The sequence below is a fragment of the Patella vulgata genome, chromosome 7 (genome assembly GCF_932274485.2).
Source record: "Patella vulgata chromosome 7, xgPatVulg1.2, whole genome shotgun sequence".
NCBI lineage: Eukaryota > Metazoa > Mollusca > Gastropoda > Patellidae > Patella > Patella vulgata.
The window spans coordinates 26,428,003-26,447,556 of record NC_065885.2 but is presented as its reverse complement, the minus strand read 5'-3'; the positions used below and the strand labels follow the sequence as shown (position 1 = coordinate 26,447,556).

Below are 19,554 nucleotides of genomic sequence, written 5' to 3'. Positions count from 1 at the left end.
GCTCAGATTGTTTGCTGTCCGAGTGCTCACAAAGGCCATAAACAAAAATTGTTTCTGTGTCTCACAAATATGAATAATGCATATCCATTTGAAATGGACTGGATGACAAATTGATCAAGGGCACTAATTTACAGAGGTGACAACAACATTCGACCACATTTTAATGCAGTCATACAATAAAAACATATCTAATATTACATGTACTATGGCTTTTAGAAAGAGCAATACGATTTTTTTCCAAAATTATATGGTCTGCTTTCGTTTTTTAGAACCCTTTATGACATAAAAGTGGACGATTCCTTTAAAAATATTATATCAAACATAATTCTGTAAAACATTATTTTCTTTTTATTAATAAAATATTTCTATCTATAGAATACAGTAAAAAAAAAATGAATACTCTTAATAAATATTTTACTCTTCACTGCTAACAGTGTAAGAAGACATTTGGTCAATTTTGTGTGCTCACACAAAGGTTCAGAACACCTAGAACTGTAAAATGCACTTTTTCTTATACTATTAAAATATGAATCAAAAGATCTTTTATCAACTTCTTATCGAACATATTAAAATTTCTCTCAAATTCTACATTTGCTTTTAAAGTTACCACTTGGAAAAATGAGATAAAAAATCTTATATCAAAATACAAATCGGTAACATATTTTATTATGTTGGATTCTTATGAATAGAAATACAATTTTTGATACATAAAGATGATCTGATTTGTTGTTTTAGAGTACATGTATAATAATCAAGATAGAAATTTGTAGTCATTGCTGTGCAAAGTCATTTTTTAGTGGATGTAAGAGTTGAACTGATTCTATAATAAAACACAACAAACATACTATAACCATTCCAGCATGTTCTACAAATCTTGTGGTTTTATGTATAGGATATTAACCTACCTGAGGTTGATGGGACAGAGAACATGCGGGCGAAGCATGAATTGAAAGCATAAACAAAATGGATAGTAATACGTTATCAGACGAATAATCAATTCTTTTTAGCAAACAGATTGATGGTGGAATAGATGTGAATGCAAATTCCGACGAGGATCTACTAGTTGATAGTCAAAGGCTGAAGAAAATTCGGATCAAAAGGCGATCGTTTCTGATAATTCTGACAGTGAACTGTGAAGGTTTTCGGTATGTTCAGAGAAAGATTTAAGTGGACTGTACCAAAAAATGCTTTACAAAGGAACTTTTGGGCTATAAACACTTTCTCAAGTCTTGGAGTATGTGGAGAAATAATCGAAATGTCGCTGAAAAGAAAATTCTGAAAGATATCTTAGACATGAATAACCGATTTAAATATGCCGATAAGTATGCCGTCTATTTCGGTGCTAAATGCTACAAACTGTACCATCATTTTTTTTAATTGTCAAAAGAAAAAAATTTATTTCTGTGTATTATATCAATCATCAACATCATCAGCAGTTGATATGAACCAAATATATCAACCTGAGATGACGTCATGACCTCATCAGCGGTTGATATGAACCGAATATATCAACCTATGATGACGTCATGACAGGTTGATATGAGATATAACTGCTATGCACATCAAAGAAAAAACTACCCCCAGTTGTATATAAAAAAAGTATTTGTAATCACTTGCACACAACTAAAAAAACATAACATTATTCATGACAAAGATATGCAAAAGAATTGATACAAGACAGATCTTTCAAAAACACTACAATTTCCAAATCTGGTTTGTCTCAAAATTCTTATCAACCTCTCTAACTTGCATAACTATAATGCGCCAAAATTTGAACAAGCAATTGCCATGCAATATGCGTCCACATTTTCCAAGAGATGGACGGATAAGGCCCATCCTTTTATCTCAAATCTTCACATAAATTTTTTTTAACAAAACTGGCCTCAGATTTACGAGGAAATGCTGACTGACAGATGGATGGACTAACAGAAAACGTTTGTTCACTTCTAGCAACCTGTTTACAAATATTCTTAGTCATAAAAGCATGCACACTGTTACACCAATAATACTACAGCCAAATGGTTCTGCATTTCAATATTAGATATTGAAATAAAACATACTTTTCTTTTAATTTTTGTATCAAATTCAAATCAAATAAAAACTACTTTGATCTTAGAGACTTTCTCAAATTACCCAAGTCAGATTAATTTTAGGCATACCAATTAAAACAGATAAAATTCTAGTTCTAACTGATCAATCTAGCTTAAAATGAAACACACATTAAACTTATTTTTCTCACAAGAATTGATCATAACACCTATCTTATCTATCTAAGTGTTAGGCCAAATTCTGAGTTTAGAATTAAGCTTATAACAGATCATCAAATGTAGCACTGTTAATTTGGAAAATTGTCTTTTATATAATGGCACTTAGAATTTTTGAAATTATGCTAATGACAAATCATTAAATGTTGAATGTGACACTCTTAATTCTGAAAGTTGTCTTTAAGATATAATCCTAATTATATCCTAATTCATAAAATGTCTAATGCCGATTAATATCAGATGTATCCATAAAATGTTCCTTCAACTAGCGCACAGTCAGGGTCACGAGAGTTTCTTCTAGATCTTCTACCAACAGGTTCTAAGTCTTTATAACATTTATCAAATACTTTATTCACTGCTTCTATGCCTTCTTCTGGTGTAACATTACGGACCATTAGTATTGAATGAAGAGCTTTCGCTTTGACACACGTCTGAAAAATAAGTGAAAATGAATTGAAATGGGATTTAACATCCTACTGTTCTGCTCCGAATGTACTAATGAAGACTGTCATATGCCATACAGTGTGCTATGAGGCACATTTTGCCCTGACAGCGGCACTATGGCCTTCTCTTATATCGGATTCCAACTACCATGGGACCTTTGATGTGCATGCAAATGTTTACACAGGACCTCAGTTTTCTGTCCCATCCAAATGACTAGACAGCTGTCCTTGTCAGACCCTCCGTCCTGTATCATTGACAATGGGGAACCCTGCCAGGCCCTCTATCCTGTACCACTGACACAGGGAAACCACACCGAAAATTGACAATGAACTTTATCTGCCAAAGCAGAGATCGAACAACATCTTACTCACTGAACCACCGTGGTTCCCTGAAAAATAAGTACTTTTATCACAAGTACATACACATATATATAGGTTCAAACTTCTGCAGAAAATTACAATGACAAATATGGATAGGTTTCTCATTAAAACTATATGTTATTTATATCTCTTTGTTCACAAAAAAAAAATCAGTTATTGTCATAACAAGCAGCAATTTCAAGCTCTGAAATAATTTAATTGAGAATATTCATAATTTTGTAATCTTCCTTGATCCATGTTGTTATAATTTAATACCCTCAACATGGTGTTGTTTATAATTAAATACTCACAGCATGTTGTTTTTAATTAAATACTTACAGCATGTTGTTTATAATTAAATACTTACCACATGTTTATAATTAAATACTTACAGCATGTTGTTGTTCATAATTAAATACTTACAGCATGTTGTTGTTCATAATTAAATACTTACAGCATGTTTTTTTTTTTACAATTACATACGTAAAGCATGTTGTTTATAATTAAATACATACAGCATGTTGTTTATAATTAAATACTTACAGCATGTTGTTGTTTATAATTAAATACTTACAGCATGTTGCTTATAATTAAATATTTACAGCATGTTATTTATAATTACATACTTAAAGCATGTTGTTTATAATTAAATACTTACAGCATGTTGTTGTTTATAATTAAATGGTGAGGCGTCACCAGAAGCAAAAGCTGCTGCAAAAGAACAATGCATCAAATTGGCCGCACGTATCTGAAAAGTGAAAAATAATTTTTCTTTAGTTAATAGGTTCTGTAATATGTATACACAAGTTACCAAATAACAACTTTTTAGGTTACATAATAGAAATAAACACTATATTATATTTATCTCTCGATGCAGTTCAGCACAACAGTTGGAATTCAATTGCTGTCCAGGATGACATGAAGGTCCAGACGAGAAGGGAAGGGTGATGACAAACTCCATTCTCTATGTGAATTAGGATTTATTACCAATGTTACACTTACCTCTGTACAGGCTAAATGTTCTATATTTTTAAAATCTACTTTTGCTCTACAGTAATCAAACATATGAGTAAATTCATGAGCTAAGACATTACAACATATACTTCTTTTGCCAGTGTTATTCTGACATATAACAACCTGTAAAAAAATACAAATACATGTAGTACATAACTTTTCCATTACATCTTCTGTGGAACAATAACGTGGGTCATACGAATAGCCTTAAGTGAATTTGAGTCGCATGATATGTGTAGTCATAATGTATGAGCTAGAAAACTAACTGATATAACTTCCACAATTTAACAGAAAAAGTTATAGGCCACAAAAATTTGGGTCATATGAGCAGCTTCCCCCCACTGGCACTCAACCTTGTTCTGGTGAAATTTTTATCAAAGATGCGTAATCAGTTAAATCCTTAGAGCTATTAATGATCAGAGAACTCATTTTATTCATACAGTTTCTGTAACAGTACCTGATTCTTTACAGGATCAAAACCACCATTAACTCTTTCTAAACAATCTTCACAAGAAATATGTCGTCTTAGATTAATCTCACTGTAAATAGAAAATGATCAAATTAGTTAATCCAAAAATCCAAATTTTATTTTCAAACAAACAATAATATCCTCAACTTACAGAACAACACCATACCCTTTAAACCTGATCAAGGCTCTTCACAGTATGCCTAAATTTGACCCTTAGACTCTGAGACCAATTAGACTTTCTAGAGGAATTTGGGGATGTACCGTAGTTGGCAATAACTTTAAGTCCTAGACTCGCATCCAAAAGATTGACTTAATGCCTTTTATTTAGGATTAATTATTGTTAGGGGTGAAGTGATTTGCCAAATCAAGGAAGGTTGTATAAGGGTTATTGAGATCTACCAATCGACAACTCCATCAGAACACTATATAATACTAGTATATAAAATCACCCGGTCTGCTAAATAAGCGACCGATACACCTATAAAATCCACTGGTCTGCCAAACAGGCGACCATTTCTAATCTGCAATAAAACACACCCCACTTCAGCTAATCAACCCTCTTATATAGGCCAACAGCACGTGCACTCCAAGATTATACAAGAGTTTGGGCGATCCATATAGGTAGTCGAGTTAAGGCAACCCATCAATGTGGTTGAGTTTGGGAGAGCCAAACCTACTCTGAACGTTGAAAACCTGTCAAGTTACGAAATCACTACAGGGTGTTAGGACATCTTGAATAGTCACATCAATCATGAATGTCAATAGGGCCTATCTAAATAATCAAGATAACTCTGAAAGTAAACCATTGAAATTCAATAGGCTAATTCTTTGTCATACCTGTTATAAATGTCAAGGCTGACGATAACATACAAAGTTAAAAACTTACCAACCATGACTCTTCATTGCTCTCATCAACAGTTTTACCATTGGATCTAAAACAAATATAATTGAAAGAGCTTTCACAGTTGTATAATGGTAATAAGCACACTCTGACCTCAAATGTTTACAGAAACCACTAAATCATAAAATCAAAAAAAAAATACATTCTCTTCAAATACTTGTTATAGGCCTAAACGTAAATCTGTAGTTTTCCAAATATTCTAGAATATTTATCAATTGTGGAAATACGTGATGCCTGATCCTGATGCAATTTATGACCCCTTAAATTCCCTTGAAAATGAATTGATTTACAGCTGGTCTCAAAAAAAAGCAATAAAAGCAGCTATTCAAACTACTCAGCTACACCAGGCTTTAAATTCATTGATATTATTAATCATTTTTTTTTACTGGGCACGTCAGTTATGGCACACGGTACTTACTTCTTCTTATACACCACAAAACATTTGATTCACACTTCCAATCCCTTGAAGTATCGGTTGACCATAGCCGGTCATAAAAAGTTTTTGGCTTTGTACCCCCTCTTTCAGGATAGAAATAATACCCATAGTCTTCATCTTTTGTATCTACACCATTGCCAGACTTTGTGTTATTATTTTCATTCTCATAATCATACCCACGTGCACTGTTTTCGTCCTTGGGCTCGGACATGTTTTTATTTTTTTTCCATCGAACATAGTAGTGAGAGTTATCTTCACCTTGTCTGTATGGAAGACCAAATGGGACAATATTCATGATTCTTGTTTCTACATTCCAGTTTGAATATATTAGACATGAACGCAACATTCTAAACTAAAGTCTTCCATATGTCTGCTCTTTCTTGAATCGGACCAATAATTATATTGCTCCATTGACTACATTAAGTGTTAAATCCGTGCCATTGCAATTAATGCAAGCATGATAATTTTGCCCCGACGGCAAATTTCAAATTTCCAACTTTTCTTCGAATTCCAACTGTCAGGGGTTCGTTCGCATGCACGCCAATGTGTGCACAGGTGGCTTTGTTTTTTTTTGTCCTATCCGATGGACCGATTGACTAGGCACACATAGGCCTACTTCTCAACAAACTCCGCTGCATGCACAGGGCTACTTGTGACACGCTAGAACCAGACTTGAAATTTCCTGAAGCCATTTGTTGACCCACATCTGGATTCCAACCCGGAACATTGTAGTCAAAAGGTCAATGTCCAAAAACTAATGCAACCATAGCAGTCCCTTTTCGTTTTTGAATTACCCATATCTGTTTGTATCTCATGGTTATTCCGACTCAAGTTATATATATTCACCTAAAAGTGGCACAAAATGTTAATTCACACATTTCTGGTAAATTCTTTTTTTTGTTCATTTCTCCCATTTTTTGCTCTACAATCAAAGGTAGTTTGACTATATACTTGTATATTTTTTCTTTTCTTATTTCTCTCACTTTTTGCTTTCCTGCCAGGTTTTGGTGAATATTCATGATTTTGAGGCGGAAGGACTGGGACGTAACATAACATAAAACAGAGAAATAACCTACGAAAATAATGTCACAGCCTATAGTTTCCTTTTATCCTACATAGAAACAAATCAAGATGGCCAACTCCCTCCCAAATTTTTATCAAAATGATTGTGGCATAGTTGGCTCTTTGTGGTTATTGTAATCAAGTTCATTAGAATGTCAAAATACAGGCCCAAAATTGGCATAGATTTAAGATTGAAGTCAACGGGGAGTGAATAAAGCCAACACATTTATAATTTTTTGAAATGAAATGGAATTGGGTTTAATGTCCTACTGTTCTGCACCGACTGGGCTAATGAAGACAAGCATACACCATGAATTGTACTGAGGGAAATTTAGCCCAGACAGCGGCACTACAGCCTACTCTTATATCAAATTCCAACTGCCAAGGAATCTTTTACGTGCATGCCAATGTGTACCCGGGACCTTGGTTTATGGTCCCATCCGAATGACTATGCAATAGTCCTTGCAAGACCCTCTATCCTGCACCACAGACAAGGGGGAACCACATAAGAAAATCCTGATGAACTTTCTCGACAATGCAGGGATCAAACACCGGACCTCCTGGCTAGCGAGCCAATGTCTCAGCTGCTGAGCCACTGTGGCTCCCTATAATTTGTTAAATTCTCCAGTTAATCTCTGTGCATGAATGAAGTATAAAAGAAATGAAATGGGGTTTAACGTCCTACTGTTCTGCTCCGAACTGGTCTAATGCAGATGGGCATACGCAATACAGTGTTATGCGTTCAATAATGAAACAAGAACGCCTCATTGAACAATTGAATCTTAGGTGTGATCTTGACAAAATCGTCAATCGGTGGTCAAACTTGACCAAGCGTGGACGCTTGATGAAAATGTGAGAACATAGTCATATCTTTGTTAATTTATGTATATTCACAGCAACATCTTTGCTAATTTATGTATATTCACAACAACAATGTAATTATTTTGACTTTCATAAGTTGTGACAGATTCACAGTACTTTGTATGCTCTTGTAAAATTCTTAATAAATAAGGTGAATTCCCATGTGTAGTACTCAATTTTACAGTCGGTCTGAGTTTTGCTAAACACCCCTTCATACTGTACACTGAACAAAGGAAAACACACTGAAAAAGCCTTAAGAACTATCCCGGCCATCATCAGTATAAACCATGCGACCTCCTAGTTAGTGAGCCAAGCACACTGGGCCAAAATCAAATCAGACAAAGGCATGCAATATGATAATATCAGGTTTTAAGGTTTATTAACAATATGATATTTAACAATATACATAATACGATATATGATCAGATTTATTAACAATATGATAATGAACAATATACATGTACAATGTATATACAATTTAATTTCTGTGGAGAAAATGTTGTAATAAAAGTTTGTTCTGTCAAAAATAATAAGGCTACAGTCTGACAAAGGTTAATTTTGCATAAGCATGCAAGAATAAACATTAATTTCTTGTAAATTTTGTTGTGTATTGTAATACCAAATATTTAATAACTCAAAAACAAAAAAAGTAAAACTTTGTTCCAGTTACTCAAAATAAGAATACTGGTATCCAGAAAATTATACAACATACAGTAAATTATAATTAAGTCAACAGTTATCACACTATGCTTTCTACAGTAATATATTAGATGTTAAGAACTGTATCTATTTAAAGACACAAGCTCTTTGAATTGGGGGGGAGGGGTGGATGGCAGAATGGTTAGCACGTACGCTCTGTATCATAAGGTCTGTCCTTGAGTCAACTGGCGGGGTTTTGATTCCCCGGTTGTACGTGACAAGGAGTTGGGTCGCCTGTCTCACCTCGTGGGTTTTTTCCAGTTACCTCCCACTGCTAAAAACCCCTTCGCGCAAGCGAATTATTGAAATAAAATTGAACAATGTGTTAGTCCCGAAATGACCTAGATTGTGTCGAGTGTAAAACCCTGTTTCTCTCTCTCTCTTTGAATTAGGTAAAAAAAAAAGAAGAAAGAATGAAGCCTCAGTTTCTTTTATGCTTAACTGCTTCTTTTTGATCTATACACTACACTACAATATGGTCAACATATTTTACGATCTTTGTTTTCAATTGACCAGACTTGACCATTAGCTTAATCAATGAACAGGTGTTTTAGAGCAGGAAAGAATCATTTTAACAAACCACAGTGGCAAAAATTAGAGAATTAATTCTCATGTAGTCTAGGCCAAGCAATTTAAAATCTAAATGATATAAAGATCAAATTTTAATTAGATTGAAAATTGTTGATTTTGTTTGCTAGATGGACATCCATCTACATAAAAATAAAAACAAACCACTTTACAAACAATCGTGTAGAATTTTAAATAGAACATGATTGTCTTTAGATCAAACTTCTTCACCATTTTATTTTGACTTTAATCAAAGAGGTCATGTGTCTTTAAAAAGAGTTGATTTGATTAGTTCTTTGTTAGTTCCTGTTTTTTTCTTCATGATGAAAATATGAACATATATTCGTTATAATTAAAATATTGGTTACAAATGGTGCATGTGATAATAAATGTATGATTTTATAGACGTCATGATGATTATCTATAAATATGTGCGCTCTAAACTAGTCATGTCAATTTGAAACAAATGCCTGTACGTAAACATGACAAAACCACCGCTTGACCTGTTACTACAATACTTACACATTATTACCAAATCTCTGTTTCCACATCAAGTTTCAGTTAAATATTCCAAAGCACAATGAAAAGAAGTCGGGGAAACATAAATCTCAAGAGTTTTGGTAATGCCAAGGACCACAACCCCAGTAAATGAGGATTTACTAAAATGCAACTTAAACTTGATCTGTTATTACCGAAAATGCACCTACATGCCAAGACTTGGTTCAACCACTCAAGGCACAGCAAGGAGAAGTTAGGAAAACATAATGCAGAGAAATGTACAGATAATAGTAGCACTGTACCATCAATTTAATAAATGCACAATTAGCCAAAGATGTGATTCCATGTCACTTTTTTCTGGTAATATCTGTTTGTAAAAGACATAACAATGGTATAAATCTGGATGTCGCAGGGTTACGATTCAAAACAATACACAGTTGACTATATCGATAATGTCTACCTCAAGCATTAGTTTCACAAGATCATACCAGGTGGAAGAATAGCATGTACATTTCAAAAGTGGCACAAGACTTGTTCAACATCTTTTAATCAAAAAGTTTTTTTCAAACGCTTATTTTCTTGACGTAGTTCTTCAACTTCCGCTAACAGATCTTTATTTACTGATAGATGATGTAACATTGCTGTAACTTCATTCTGTAACCATAAACAAAATAATTAACATTTTTCTGAACTAAAAACTAATTTCTTGCTTGACAACAAAACTGATATAATATAAACTTTTGAGAAAAAACACAAAAATTTTGATCTTTAAAGATTCGGGTAAGATGGTACACAAAAGCGGAATATCACAGAATGGACTAAACATTACAACTTCAAAAAGCATTGTAAAAATAAAATTCCATAACTTCTCTATTGGCTGAATTAAAAACAACTCTCCTAAATATATTAACAAAGTATTTTCAGATTTAAGCTAATCTCAAAGAAAGAGATCCTGTTCTCTAAGCTGTAGCAATATTTTTACAGAAAATACCTATCATGTTTATTTTATAATATAAATAATCTGATAAAAGAATTATATGCCAAAGTGAACTTAGCATAGTGGTATTATGTATACAAACCTGTTGTATTTGAAATTGTCTTAACATTTCCACATGTAGACTAGTTAAATCACGATGAATTTCTTCACGAAAATCTTCCAGGGCTTCTCGTATTAAATTTCTTGTAAATTCAGTCTGAAATAGATTTGGATCAGCTGCTCCTGACACTTCTGCTTTTGGTTTCTGAATGAAGAAAATATGGCATAGAATAAGAATTGAGCAGATTAAATCAGTTGCAGATAATTACAATTTTAATTTGATATGCATGCTAAAGAAAAATGCAACTTATGTTTTCCCACAGGATATATTAAGAGAATGGAATAGATTCTGGAGAATGATGCTACTGATAAACTGTCTCAAAGTATATAATAGAAATTTTGTACAGAAGTCAACACACTAATGATTCAGAGAAGTTGGTGTCATTTACTACATCTACATATTGTGAGACCCTAATATCTTATACACAAGACAAGGACTTCACTATAATGCTGCTGGTAGCCGTACAGATACCCACCTTGCAGATTAAGCGTGTTATACCCTACTAGTATATGTATATTGTAACCGTAACTTTGTAAATTAATTTTACACTTTAATTCAATGAGATTAAACAGAACTTATATTTATCTACCTGTGGAGAACAAGATTCTTGCCAAGCACCATGTATTTCTTGTCGTAAATCTTGCCTACAGTTATCTATAGCTGTAGATACCATATGTCGAACAGTTGCTGCATTTGGTGGACTACCATCAGTAAACATAACCTTCTTACCATTACTAGCACCAGAATTAATACTGTCTCCTATATCTACATCATGACTAGAACCTGATATCTGATGTAAACTTGGAGAAGCACTGACACCTTTCTGTACAACCTTACTAACAGCTACAAATATAAGTTTATAAATATTACATGTTCATACTGGTCATTATAGGGTATGAAGCAAAGTCTTGGACCAGATTTAGTTCGGTTGAATAAAATATACTTTATCCCAGGATATTACTGCTAAGGAAACACAGGCATGAAAATTTTGAAATAATACTAACAAAAATCTCCTGCCTGCATCAATTACTTTTTTAGATATACATGTATTTCAACATTTTCAGCATGCCCATGTTGGGGTTTAACAATACTTTTTGTAAAAAGTGATGAAACATGCCATAAGTTATAATGCACGATCCTATTATGGGAAATCTGACGAAACATGTCCGCAAGTGGGCAAATGTTGCTAGATGGGTACGGTACCACGATTCTAATGGAATACCCAAAATATTGGTCAAACTAAGTGTTTAAAAAATTCTTATGGAAAGTTTAGAATATACCTGAATGACCATTAACACCTGTATGTAAAATATGAGATGAATTATTTGTTGGTGAAACTACTGCTGAACTAGCTCCCTGAAATATATCATCAACATCTATTAAATTATTTTTTCAACAACATCAGTTGTAAGACATTTTTACAGATGTTATTATATCCTTTATCTTCTTCTATAATATACTGAAACACAATGGGAATACACCACTCATTGTTGTACAGTTCATCACAATGATTTACTTGTATATTCCTATCAGCGTTTCACATAAATTTTGATGAACGGAAATGAAATAAAATGAAATGGGGTTTAACGTCCTACTATTTTGCTCCGAACTGGGTTAATGAAGACAGGCATACACCATACAGTGTGCTATGAGGGAATTTTTTCCGGACAGCGGCACTACAGTCTACTCTTATATCGAATTCCAACTGTCAAGGGATCTTTTATGTGCGCACCAATGTTACATGGGACCTGTTTTTCGTAAAATCCAAACGACTAGACAGCTATCCTTGTCAGGCCCTCCATCCTGCATCACTGACAAGGGATAACCAGGCCGGAAAATCTGGATGAACTTTCTCGGCCAATGCAGGGATCGAACACCCGACCTCCAGGCTAGCGAACCAGCGTCTAACCCACCGGGATCCCCTTGATCACAAGGAAAGAGGATTACACGTCAGTAATGTGTTGTCCAGGTTATATAAGGAATACATAGTAAAGTACGGAATATATTTACCTGAGAACTAGAATAACTATTATTTATTAATGGACTGTTACCTAGACTAAATTTCCCAGATAAACTAGTCTGGTGACCTTGTAGAGGTGAAAATACACCACACACACCTGATAATAACAATAGAAGTAGTAAAATGAAGAGTGAGCTGTGACATGCTGAAGTTTGGTAATACCTGGGGCCAATTCCTAGATAGTTTGCCCACAAGATTCAGTTATAGGATCCAGTACTGAGAAATATCAGAAAGGAAGATAATTTAAATATGTAAAACTATATGAAATAAACTGGGGTTTTTTCAAATTAAATATAAATCATCTACAGCAATTAAGTTTGGTGCTACAAATGAGATTTCCTGGAAGATTCACTTAATTTTTACAGATTCTCTTCTAAAACACAGATCACCTACTCCCTACACCCCAAAACAATACCACTGTAAGTAAGATCTAAACAGTAGGTGATCCTTTTAATATTTAATGAAATCCACATTTCCAAAAGAACAATTAGTATTATGAATATTTAATTCTACTGACCTGTAGAACTATTATCACTTGTATTAACAGTTGTAGCTGATTGTTGATGACAAGAATCATCTGTAAATGATGCTGAACCATAACCTTAAATACAAATAACTCTATAATCACATTTCAACTAATATACAGAATCAAAATACATATACATAAACATTTCAGTTGCCACAATATAGATCATTTCCAGATTTAGAATTCATTCTTTTTGTTTTTTAAAGATGTTTGTTTATTCAGATAATTAAATCCACCTGATGATGTAAATTCTTTGAATTTAACCATGAAAATTATGTATAAAAGAAATAAATAGTAACCTATATTTTCTCTAACAGGTGAGAAGACATCATCTCTTACTTGATTCTGGTGTTGTTTAAGTTGAGCTCTTTCTACTGTTGTTTGTGCTGCTATCACATTACTATCTATATCAATAATACATGTATACAAATACACACAATTAAATTAATATAATACATTGAAAAGTGTTAGAGAGAGAGAGAGAAATTGGGTTTAATGTCCACTTGATAAAATCTAGGTCATTTTGGCACTAACATATGGTTCAATTTTATTTCAATAATTCACTTGCGTAGGTGTCTTCAGCTGTGTAAGGAAACCCATGAGGTTGGACAGGCAACCCTATTCCTTGAACCACACCACTTGAATCAATGATTTAACATGCACATGTTACACCATTAAAAAGTAATAAAACCACTCTAAATATTCTTTGCTGTAACATGGTTCATACAAATTTCTTCCTGAACTAAAGGACATAGGGTTTTCAGGGCTTTTCAAAAACCTGATTCCTAATTAATATTTGAACCCACAAGTATTATGTTTTAAATAAATAAGCATTATTTGAAATAAGAAACTAACTTGTATCATTAGTTTTGGTGGTTGGTTTTGTTTGAGGAGCTTTAGGTAAATCTCTTTTCTTAGAATCTGAACTATTACCATCTGCACTATTCATTTCAGACTATACAAAAAATATAACACACAATCATTTTTTTTCACCAAAAATATAAAATTATCAATGTTTATGTCACTAAAGAGTATAACATGAAATCATGTATGATCAGCAGACCATCTGCTGTTCGAACATGGTGTGTGTAGAATATGACTGTACAGTACACTTTGAATATACATGTACTTACCTTTGGATGAAAAGACAGTGAAGATATAGCACAACTATGGGCATTAACCATGTGAACAGGATTCGGGCCTTGTCTGATATCATACACCAGTATTTTACCCTTGGATGTACCAACTGCTATAGTGGCACCATCTGCCATAACATCTATAGAGGTCAATGGGCTATCTGCCATTAACACTCTCAAATTCCTATAATAGATTGAAATAAAACCAAGTGAAATATACTCAATTTAAGAATAGATTTTAGCAATATCTATGAAGAATTACATTACATAACTTTACAGTATTTAGATACATATTTGACAATACTATCCTGATAACCAACTTGAGCATTTGAAGGCTTTGTAATGTAAATATAAATAATATGTCAAATTCATACCTTTTTAATGTAAAGACATATTATATATAATTTATGTAAAATTGATTCATTTTTTAAATTTGAACATATATAATATGTAAAATTGATACTTATTCATAAATCAACATACAATGAAGCAAAACAATTGAATGCATAATACAAAATATCTATTCTAGTGATGTGCATTTCAATAATCTTGATATAATAAAAGTTATTGATATTATATAATTTACCGTTTTCCTTGAACATCATATAGTGCTATTCTCTTATCTAACCCAACACTCATTAACAACATCTCATTAATAGGAGAAAAGGCCAAACCAGTAGCTGGTGCTTTATGTATATCATTAAAAGAATGTTTTAATTGTCTTGTATTAGCATCCCACAGGTTTATAGCTCCATCATCTGATGCTGAAGCGAACAGTGACTTACGAAAATAATGATACTGTATCTGTTTTATTGTCTAAAATAAATAGAAAGTTAAACTTAAGATTGTCATCGATAAATGTCTACTATTAATTTAATAGTTAAATATACATTATGGAAGATCAGATAAAGACCTGGCAGTTCTCACTATAATAGTTAAAAAAAATAGATAATGTAAGGGGGATATGCTGAAAATTTCAGTCAAATTACTGCACTCTGGGCCAAGAAAACCTCATTTTCAAAACATTGTAGCCTTCATTGTCATTGTTACTGCTGATACTATAATGAACATAGTTCCGATTATCCATTTTTGCAGTTTATCATCAATGGGCTTTGAACAGCAGATCTGATTCAAATCCAATAAAAATTGGACCCATAAGATGGCATCAAGAGTTGATTATGGTCTTTTCATGTTAATAAATGTCTAATTAATAGTTTATATAACATTTCAGGCCTTAAGAAAGACCTGCAATAGGCAGATTTAGCTCTTGCATAATGTATGTTTAATATAAAGTATCAGTAATTTCATACAAATGTGGCTTTATCTTGATTTATGCACATTGCATATTTCTGTTTTAACATGGACATATTTTGGGTTTTTTCAGCTGTGTATTTGCAGATTGAATATAGAAGAAAAATAGATGTGTTGACTATAATCTGGTGATCTAATATCAAAAGTGCAAGAACATTCTCTTTTTTAGATTATGCTTTACTCTAACCTGAACTTTAGGTGCTCGTAGTGGAGATCCTGACTGTCCTGTCAGTAGGTTGTGTAGAATTATATCCCCTGATCTAGATCCAGAAGCAATGTAAGCATCATTCCAGTTAAATGCCAGGCTTGTTATTGCAGATTTATGTTCCTAAACAATATAAAACAAACTATAAAATGAATATATATACAAATTAATAAATTCAGAAGATTTGATTAGTCTTGTACTAAATGTAGAAGAGCAGGACCACAATAAAATAGCAGAAAATGTGATAAAACATCAAAACGACCATTTGTGGTACAGAAGTAACCAATCAGAAGTCTGTCAATGTCAGTGAATGTACAGATAACTTATATATCAGTATCCACTGTTTTGCACAATCCCAATTATAATTGTTTCAGTTATGCTTACATCTGGAAAATGATGACTACAACCATTTTGTTAACTAAGTCATACCTTAAAAGACTTTTTTAACTTTTTTGATTTAAGATCCCAGACATTAACAATACAGTTATTTCCACCATACAGTAAATATCTTGAGTTAGAATTGAAATCTACACATAGGTTTCCTTTCTGAAAATATAAACAAAAAATATTTTAATTAGCAATTTACAGCATAGTGTGTAGGCTACATTTGATTCTTAATACAGACAGTTTAACAATTAAATCTACCAAGAACAGAACTGCATTATGCTGTAAATGCACTTATAAATAAAATGACTTTACCAGGCAATGAAACATAGGTTGTTGCAATGTGATTTTTTAGGTAAATGAAAAGCAAAGTAGATTTGATAATATATTTTGCTGTTAAAGCATTCACAAGGCCTTGTAAAGTGAGTAATGACCATAACCCTAAAAGTAATTAACAAATTACTTTATCCAGGGGATAGTGTTTATTTTAAGCTGCTGCCAAACCTAAAAAGGCCTAAATGTTTCCCCAAGTGCATTATTGCATGACTGTATAACGGCCTTGTAAAGTTTTTTGATTTTCTAAACTAATATGTAACCATTATGGCTTAATTGGCTCCTGCATATATATTTCAAGCAGACTGTAAGTTAACTTTTGTTGCTAGGGCATTCACAAAATTCTAAAATATGGGCAGACTCCTTGTCACATACAAGATCATTATTTCAATATAAATCGCTTGTGCACAGTGGTACATAGCAGTAGGAGGAAGTCATAGAACTCACAGAAAACACATGAGGTTCGGCAGGCAACCCTATTACTTGTCTTATACAAAAGTGGGATCGATGACAGATTTTATAATTTAAATTATATTAGACTACTCAAAGATCAAACGCCTCCTGAAAGCAAAGAACATTTTTTCATTCAAAGATGTTTCACAACTTACCTCTACATCTATTTCTACACTAGGTTTACTGGTATTCTGTATATGAGTTATTGGTATTTTATCATCATTCTCTGAACAACTTGTTAAAAATTTACCTGCAAATATTAGAAAGTTTTAAAGAAAAAAGTTAAAAAAATACAAATACTGAAGACCTAAACACAAAGACCTTCAATACTGTACATAATGTGCATAATATAAACATATTTCTACAAAAGATTTAAAGTGGAAATGCACCTACACAGCAGCTTTGTCTTGCAAAAAAGATAGCAATACACAGCATTCAAGCTTATCCAAAACGAAAAATAGTAACCCCCAGAGAACAGAGAAGCATAATTACAAGAATTAGGGCCATAGATGTAAGTCTGAAATGAAAATAATAGTGAATGTGCTTAAATCTTAAATTCAATCTCATTTGTTGTCAACACATAAGATTCATCAAAAATTGTGGCATCAAGAGAGCGGACAAGCAAAAATAAGCTAATTAAAGAATCATAACTCCAGAACAAAAACAGAGACTGTGCTCAAATTCAATCACTATACTAATGTCAACTCATAAGAACTATTATCCTCAAGTTTGAAAAGATTCATTAAATTTCGTGGCCTCTAAGAACAGACAATCAAAATCATGTTAATTAAAGGGCAAGAACTCTAAAAAGAAAAAAGCTATTGCACTCAAATTCAATCTCAATTGTCCTCTTCTGATAAGAATCACTAAGGTTTCAGAAAGATTCATCAAAAATTGTGGCCTTTAGATAGCTGTCAAGTAAAATTACACTAATGAAAGGGACATAACTCGAGAAGAAAAATAGCGACTGAGCTCAAATTTGATCCCAATTGTTGTATACTAATAAGAACCACTATCCTGAAGTTTAAAAGAGATTCGTTAAAAATTGTGGCCTCTAAGAGAGCGGGCAAACAAGTGTGGATGGACGACAGGCCGACAGACCGATGGAGATGGCAACCTAATTTAAATGTTTGTTTTATTAATGCTTTCATTAAAAATTAATGAACTGCTTACCACAGTGACTCCAGCATACAGCTGAAACATTCTGATCATGGGGGTCAAATGTTTTCACCAAACCAAAGCCTCTACTATCCCAGATTTTCACATCTTCTCCTGCAGAAACCAGCTTTAATACAGACATGTTTGTTGATTAATCATTCAACCATTTATTTTCTGAAGAAAAAGACAGAATTATCAAGAAATCTTTAAAATAATGATTACATACAGTGAACTGATACACAGTAGATCTTAGTTAAGATCACTGGAAGTTATGACAATAGAGATGCTTTTGAAATGAGGAAGGGTGTTGACTAAAAGTATGATTCCGATCCAGATCAATTCTGATGAAGCTACTGTCTCCACCACATGGATTAAAACTCTTTATATATTACCAAATATTGTCTTTATTTTTACTTCACATCCACCATACTAGAACTGATCTCAAATACTGCACCCCCCTATTAAAATGATCCATAAAATCTTTGAAATTCAGGCTGAAATAATAGACACCAAAATATCATGATCTACATAACTTTTGAAGTGGGAACATGTTGGATGGGAGGTAAATCTTACCCATGTTATTTTTTATAAAATCGCTTTTGGTTTAATATAGATTGATTTGACAGTTGTGTTCAACCTTTCCTTTCAACTTATTCCCAAGTCCGAAATGTCACCTATCCGAGTCCGAAATGTCACCTGCCCGCGTCAGAAATATTGTAACCCTAACTAAGTGTAAGTCCGAAATGACGGGGGACCAAATTGAAATGTAATCGTTTTTTTTGTCGCAACATTGTACTGATGCAGTTGTATTGAAAACATACGCCTTTTTTTTTTAGTAATGCCTTAAAGTTAAGTGCTTCTTATTCGTAGTAATCTAGTAATCCCTTTGGACTGATGTCTGTAGTAGAGTTTATGTACTACTGATCCTGTCTGTGCCAGTCGGATGGGAGCCACTCTCTGCCAACCCTTATTTATTTTCCCCTTTTAGTAAGATAGCAAGGAAAATATGTTGCCGTCTATCTTTGAACATGTCAAAGATGAGTCAACATTTTAAAATTATGATAAAATGTATGACTTTGTTTACAAACATTTTTAACTCCCGCCAGCCTCTAATTCTAGAAATTATAAGCAGCGCCCTCTAGTGCATAAATATATTTGGGACCGGAATATGAAACAAAACGAATATAGGTTATATAGTAAAGCAACCAAATATAAAATGATTATTTCATCAAGATATACTTTAAGGTAAAGCTATAAAATTGAAATACATCTTTCTATTTCAAATAAACCCTATACAACATTTTACATTGAATTCTTTATTAATATTTCGTTTTATATCTAAAACGTGTCAGTAAAA

General features: G+C 32.9%; 2 protein-coding genes across 3 annotated transcripts; both read right to left on the bottom strand.

The window, feature by feature from the left end:
- Positions 1-318: 318 nt before the first annotated feature.
- Positions 319-6,109, bottom strand: LOC126827766 (mitochondrial inner membrane protease ATP23 homolog). Its single transcript, XM_050557285.2, has 6 exons — positions 5,870-6,109; positions 5,437-5,482; positions 4,539-4,620; positions 4,070-4,204; positions 3,726-3,815; positions 319-2,695 (listed from the first exon to the last, which is right to left on the bottom strand). The coding sequence occupies exons 1-6, from the start codon at positions 6,096-6,098 to the stop codon at positions 2,501-2,503; spliced, it is 777 nt and encodes a 258-aa protein (XP_050413242.1). The 5' UTR covers positions 6,099-6,109; the 3' UTR covers positions 319-2,500.
- Positions 6,110-8,172: 2,063 nt separating this feature from the next.
- Positions 8,173-19,332, bottom strand: LOC126827767 (protein NEDD1). 2 transcript variants are annotated; one of them, XM_050557287.1, is made up of 16 exons: positions 19,286-19,314; positions 18,590-18,691; positions 18,213-18,371; positions 17,195-17,289; positions 16,299-16,415; positions 15,852-15,992; positions 14,940-15,169; positions 14,351-14,537; positions 14,073-14,172; positions 13,517-13,621; positions 13,209-13,292; positions 12,682-12,788; positions 11,952-12,027; positions 11,261-11,514; positions 10,654-10,815; positions 8,173-10,228 (listed from the first exon to the last, which is right to left on the bottom strand). In XM_050557287.1, the coding sequence occupies exons 3-16, from the start codon at positions 18,337-18,339 to the stop codon at positions 10,124-10,126; spliced, it is 1,890 nt and encodes a 629-aa protein (XP_050413244.1). In that variant the 5' UTR covers positions 18,340-18,371; positions 18,590-18,691; positions 19,286-19,314; the 3' UTR covers positions 8,173-10,123. The 2 variants fall into 2 exon arrangements, with proteins under 2 accessions (XP_050413244.1, XP_050413245.1); XM_050557288.1 differs by lacking the exon at positions 18,590-18,691 and having other exon boundaries at positions 19,286-19,332.
- Positions 19,333-19,554: the final 222 nt, after the last annotated feature.